Consider the following 6779-nt stretch of genomic DNA (forward strand, 5'->3'; position numbering starts at 1 on the left):
GGCCGACTTGGCAAGTAGGAAACTTTGGAACATTTATGATAAGATCCCAGTGGATCTTCTTAACCTACTCCGTAATGATTATGATGCTTGCGAAGCTCAAGGGGCTTTTGGAAATGATGGAGAATGACATCTTCCAAAGTGTCGTGGGCAAGACTTCTTTTATGAGGGGAAAGACGAACTTTCTGGTGGCTTTTTTAATTGTTTTTATATGGTTTATGTCAACTCTGTTTGTGTTGCAGGTTGTTGAGAATTAGTATTTTTTAATATTAGGGGAGATAGGAACCGTTTGGATCCCATAGTCTGCGAAAAATGACGAAATAAGGAAGCAGTATGGAAAGAACTTTCGGTAGGAGTTTTGACTAGTTATATCGAGATGCTTCATGGTGTGGATGCCCTTGTTACTGAGGCCTTTCTTAATGGGTGGAAGGATGGTTTTATCTGTGTCTATGGTATGGAGCTGGAGGTTAATGAGGAGATGGTGGCTAAGGTGTCCAAAATTCTGAACAAGGGCACCAAATTCTACAAGCATAAGAAATGTGCGATGGTGGCGATGAAAACCTTTTTCCCGCCGAAGGAAAGGGAGAAGGTGAGAAAGAATAATAATGTTGGGTGGGAGAAAAAATCACTTTCAAAGCCATGGTACGAGGTCTCAGAGGTTATCGTGCGCCGCCTCACCGTTGATGGTAAATTCTGTAGCTTACTTAGCTATCACTTTGTCATTATTAATCATTTTCGGCATCACAAGTGCATTTCCTTGGCCTTTTATTTGGTCTCATCATTGAATAATAGCATTAGGGCTCACGAGAAATGTGCATCCTCCCTTGTTCTCCATGAGGGCTTATTCCCGTTGATTATGAAGTATGCCAAGACTATCAATGTCGAGAGGAATACGAGTGCTAAAACTGGTATAGAATACAAGAAGAATGTCCATATTCATTATGGGGAAATCTCTTCTGATGAAGAGGTGGACTTCGATGGGAACGAAGTCTTTCACATTTATAACAAACAAGGACCCTCATCGTCTAAAATCCCTAACCGTACTAGCAGAAAATAAATTATTTTATCTAACGAGGAGGATGACCCTGAACATGTCCCTAATTCGGTGGACGGTAGTTCTGATGTGAAGGTTAAAAGAGTGGCCAGCGTTTCTATGTCAAGAGCTATTGACAAAACCAAAGTATTTAACAATGTCAACGAGAATTATTCTAAGCGACCGAATGCCTCTCAGATTGATTTGGACGGGCCTGCGGAGGATTAGGGTGTCAATGTTTCTATACCTACTCTTGGTGGTGGGTTTACTCCTAAGGAGATGGTTTGTCGGTCCCTGAGAATACGATTACGAATATTAACTTGAGGAATTTAAAGGATAACCAAAATGCCCAATTCACCTAGATTTTTCAAGAGATTAATAATCTCAAAGAGAAGGCCAATCCACCTAATGGGGACCTCGACAGTACTAGGTCTCGAATACGCATACCCTGGCTAATGGTATTAAAGACCTTAAGGAGGAACATGAAGAGCACATTAAGGCTTTGGAAAATGACTTATAAACATCAGCATAGTTTGAGTGTGGTGGTGGAGGTGAGTATGTCTGCCATGAACAATACTAGCATTGGTCTACGTAGACTCAATGAATAGGCTGAAGTTCTTCATTATATTTCTCAGGGCAAGTGCCCCACTGGTAGCACTGAGATGGTGAAGAAAGATAAGGTTGTGAATGCTGGTACCTGTAAGAAACTTAGGGCTCCCTCAGAGGATGTGGATGCGGATCTGGATACGAAAGAGAAGCCCCTACTTGGTCGAGCGACGAGGCTCCATAGAAAAGATAAGGGTGTGACCCGTGTTGACAACATCATTAAGAAAGTTCAGAAAATCAATGAGGATGTCATTCAGAAGAATGACAAATTGGTCAAAGTGTTGTAGTTTTGTTATGTAGAAATTCTGTATTGTTCTTGTCTGTTGTTCTATGGGGCTGCTTTTCCCTGGTTTTTATGGGTTGGTTCGCATCTGTTTTTTTGTTGGGTCCTTGAAGGTCGAGTTTTTATGATAATATTACAATAATACTAATACAATTTACATGATTTGTATAGTTTATTTCTATTTGAAAATAAAAAATTATTCTATTCTATTTACATTTTCACCATAAATTACTTGAACTATTTAAACAAATAGGTTTCTATTCAATAATATTATTATTATATATAATACATTAACAGAATAATAAGTAAATAACTTAAAACCCACTAACATAGTCATTTTAACACATACAAACATAGTAAATTTTGAAGTGTCTATAAAACCCATACAACTTTTTTAGGGTTTCGGAATTACTAGATGGTTTGATTTAGACAAATGGAAACATAAAGGTTGAGTGTACTTAGTAATTAAAAAAGGTCCCACCATTCACTTATCATGGGAAACCGTGCAACAACTAAATTGTATAGAAATAAAAAACAAGAAAATAATGACATTTATGAATTATTAAAGAGGCACACGGAACAAGTGGCAGGAACCCTAAAATTTAGATTGTGAGAGCTCAAATATTTGAGAGTACTATGTTTGCATTAATGGAGGAGTAGAATTTTCGAAAAAATCTCATCTGATCGTGACTGCAAGAGGAGAGATAGTGGTAAAATGAGAAGATCGAGAGATGATGGGCAGTGCACACATTCTGACAAAAAATGAAGAATAAAACTAATGGACAGCGGGCAGCTCCAATATTCCCAATCGTCTTGCAATGCTGTCTCCTTTACTCACAATCGTTGATGCCCAAAAACAGCTCATCCAATTCATATAAGAGACGCCTTCGGCATAATAAATTCATGTACTATTTTCCCTCTTCTATAATTTCTCTCATATGAAGCATGCAATCACCATTTCTAAATAAAGCTTTTATATGATAGGATGTGGTAGTATCAATATACCATAGGGCACTACGTCACAGAACCTTTTGCACATGAAGATACCCCTAAACTTACTACTCATTTTCATATTTCTTAATCTTCTAGATTGTTAAATAGGTTCACGTATTTTATTGATGTCTATTTAATTCTTGAGATATAAGCTACTCACTATACATAATTTCTCTATTTTTTAGGCTCTCATGAAGGATTCAAATGTAAAGAATGAGTATCACATGCTAGTATGTGCCAAGGTCCATTACTCTATCTATATTAACTATTATTTGACGTCCAAGCATCTAATTTAAACGATATATTCCACATTCCATATGCTTTGAGATGTATTACTATTTTAGGATTCACATGCACGTCAATGTATGGTCAAAACATAATGGTAAAATATTTTAATCTAGTCAAACTATCCTTAGTTTTGGGTATATTATTAGAGGATGGATTAATTCAACCATATATCAAGAAATGATGCAATCTTGTCGAAATCTTGGCCCATTCTCTAATTAGCCACCCTTATTAATTTACATACACCCCCTTATATTCTATCTTATCCCGTGGATTCATGCACACATTCGTATGTATCACATTTATTATTAGATTATTCTCCATCCACACCTCAATGTCTAGGCATTTATTCTCTACATAAGTATTAGCCTTTTTTCTGTTATTGGTCAATAATGGGGCGTCCAATCAATATTGCACCATACAATACTGACCCTTGAGATTTAGCAATTTAAATTCGAATTTTTTAACTCCAAACCTTTTATTCTATCATAATTACATTTAGTACCTGTTTTATGTGATTTATTGAACATTTTGGTTTTTGAAAGAATTCAATGTGCATTTATTTAACATGCAGTCGCTTTGAGAATTCATTGAATACGAATTTGCATAAATGAAACATTTATCATAGAAACGCTTTTGGTTGGAGCACCAAGATGAATCTATCTCCATCAAAGTTTTCATCTTGGGAAATTTGCATGCTTCTTTTCCATTTACCTAAATTGGCCAGGCTCGTGAAGCCGACCATTCCGAAGGATAACCTAGGAGAACTTGACCCTAGTGATCTACCAGGCTCCCTAATGTGATTTTAACTATTGCGAATACTTGACAATTAGTGAAGAGTTAACTTCAAGGTAAATTGACGAAAAGTGAGATTTATTAGATCAAATGTTAGGGAAGAATTTATATTCACACATATAGAACTTACGCATATCTATGGATTTGACATAAAACAATCGTGGACATGGGGAGTGATCCCTAGTTGACATGACTTTCATGCTTATCACTGATACAACTACATACCCAATTCTTAAAAGATGGATTCTTAAATTCAATTTAGATGATTTATATACTTGCATGTTCAACCACATAGATTACGCTAACTTTTATCTACTTTTTCCTTCTGGTATAAATCCTTGAGCAAAACGTTATGATAGGATATGGCAATGTGAATATATAATAGAACATTGCATATAACACTTCTGCACAAGTAAAATTGAGAAATAAGATAAATAAGAACGAGAATAAAAATAAAATTCAATTTAGATGATTTATATATGTGGATGTTCAACCACATAGATTACATTAACTTTCATGTACTTTTTCTTTCTGGTATAAATCCTTGAATAGAACTTTATGATAGGATACGGTAATGTGAATACATAATAGAGCATTGAATATAACAGTTTTGTACAAGTAAAATCTCTAAATCTTAAAAATGAATAAACTAATTAGAGCAAAATTTAAGAATGAGATAAACAAGAATGAGAATAAGTTGGAAAGCCGGATAAACCGACTAAGAATAATTATGTGTAAACTAATTTTAAATATTTTTAGAAAACTAACCCTCCGGTTACAACACGTTTTGGAATTTCGATCTGAATGGGTCCACAAAATTCAATGGGAAGAGGGAACTGGATTACGAGTTAAGTGTACGGAAATACTTAGTGAAGGTATGGACAGAAAAAAATACGATTCACTTCGAATTGCAGCAGTCTATTCTACTTCTAGAACAATTCCAGACGGGCAGAGATAGAGAAGGGGAAATTAAATAAATTCGTCTATCCTTCTAAGAGGATCGATATTGTTATGTGGACACGTCGGGGAATCTGTTGATTTTGATTTAAGGCTCCTTCTCACTCTCTCTGTGTATATATATTGCATGGAGTGGAGTAGATGAGAGCAGAAAAAGGTTTCGAGGTTTAGAAAAGAAAAAGAGAAATGGAGCGTTCAAAGCTGTTGGGTTTTGTGGTCTTGATATGCTTTACTATTCCAACGATATCATGTTCTTCGGACAGACTGTTTAGTGGTTGGCCGAAGTCTAGCAGCGATGAAAATGTAAAAATAAGGGTGAATATGACGCGCAGATCAGAGAGAGAGTTGGGTTTTTCTGAGAGATTGGGTTTGGCTGTGGATCGAAGTAAGAAGCGAATGAAGAAGATAGAGGCATTGATAAGAGGGCAATTAGACGCTGAAACGCCCGTTGAAGTAGGGGATGGAGAATTTCTGATGAGCGTTGCACTGGGAACGCCCTCTGTGAGCTTCGAAGCGATTGTGGACACGGGGAGCGATCTGATTTGGACTCAGTGCAAGCCTTGCAAGGACTGCTTCTCTCAGCCTACGCCAATCTTCGACCCCTCCAAGTCCCCCACATTTTCCACAATTCCCTGCGGTGATTCTCTTTGTGACGCCTTGGGGAGTACGCAAACCGGATGCAATCCAGATTGTACCTTTATGTATCAGTATGGCGATGGTTCCTTCACCAGCGGCGACCTGGCTTACGAGACATTGTCAATTGGGAGCAGCAAGGTTAAAGGCATTGCATTTGGATGCGGGCATGACAACGAAGGACAAGGATTCTCTCAGGGTGGTGGCCTTGTGGGACTGGGAAGAGGTGGTCTCTCCCTTATCTCACAGCTGGGTTCCAAAGCAGAGAACATGTTCTCTTACTGTCTTTTGCCCATCACCGACTCTTCTTCACAAACCAGCCCCCTCTTTTTCGGCGAGGGTGCTTCCTTGAGCGGAGGAGCCAAGACTCTCCCACTCATCAAGAGCAGTATCATTCCCACTTTCTGGTACATTCCTATTACAGGAATCACCCTCAATGGTAAGGCACTAGATATTCCTCCTGGAACTTTCGATCTGCAATCGGACGGCAGCGGAGGTATGATCATCGACTCCGGAACCACTGTTACCATCCTGGACCAGGCTGCCTACTCTCCTCTTAAGGAAGCAATTCAGTCCGCCATTGATCTCACTCCTGTAGACGGCTCTTCTACAGGTTTGGATCTTTGTTACCACACATCATCCGCTCACCTCACCTTGCCAACCCTCGTCTTCAACTTCAAAGGCGGCGTGGATTACGAGCTTCCGGCAGACAACTTTTTCATTCAGGCATCTGAAAATCTCTTGTGCCTGGCAATGTTGGGTGAACCATCGGGGAATCCTTCCATCTTCGGAAACATACAGCAGCAAAACTTCCATATCCTTTACAACAATGCTCAGAACACGCTCTCTTTCAAGCCCACTAAGTGTGATTCTCTTTAAATCATCATCTCCCTCTTCTAATTCTTCTTCTTCTCTTTTTCTGTCTCTCTCATTTCCTCTTCCTCTGTCCTTCGAATGCAATATGTGATCTCGTCTCCTGCGTCTGCCTATTGCACTGTCCGATATGCGAATCATGTAAATTTTCATCTTCGTAGCTGCTTATTTTCAGTAAAATTGTTTGGCCCCTGTTGTTCTCGGGGACCTTCATTTATGGTTCCTTATGATATGCTACACTATGTGTGTTATTTTGGCATGGAAATGAAGGTGCGATAATTGATTATCAAAATATAAATTGCGAGTTAAAACAACGACAAGAGA

The 6779-nt window shown here is 38.3% G+C and overlaps 1 protein-coding gene across 1 annotated transcript; it reads left to right on the forward strand.

Moving 5' to 3' along the window:
* Positions 1-5135: 5135 nt before the first annotated feature.
* On the forward strand, positions 5136-6461 carry LOC131871343 (aspartic proteinase nepenthesin-1-like). Its single transcript, XM_059215961.1, has one exon. It carries the CDS (start codon positions 5136-5138, stop codon positions 6459-6461), a length of 1326 nt encoding a protein of 441 aa, XP_059071944.1.
* The last annotated feature ends 318 nt before the right edge of the window (positions 6462-6779 follow it).

The sequence above is a fragment of the Cryptomeria japonica genome, unplaced genomic scaffold (assembly GCF_030272615.1).
Source record: "Cryptomeria japonica unplaced genomic scaffold, Sugi_1.0 HiC_scaffold_396, whole genome shotgun sequence".
NCBI lineage: Eukaryota > Viridiplantae > Streptophyta > Pinopsida > Cupressales > Cupressaceae > Cryptomeria > Cryptomeria japonica.

Bases quoted from the DNA above. Each gene is read 5' to 3' on its own strand.
- LOC131871343 (XM_059215961.1), top strand. From the start codon at position 5,136: ATGGAGCGTTCAAAGCTGTTGGGTTTTGTGGTCTTGATATGCTTTACT.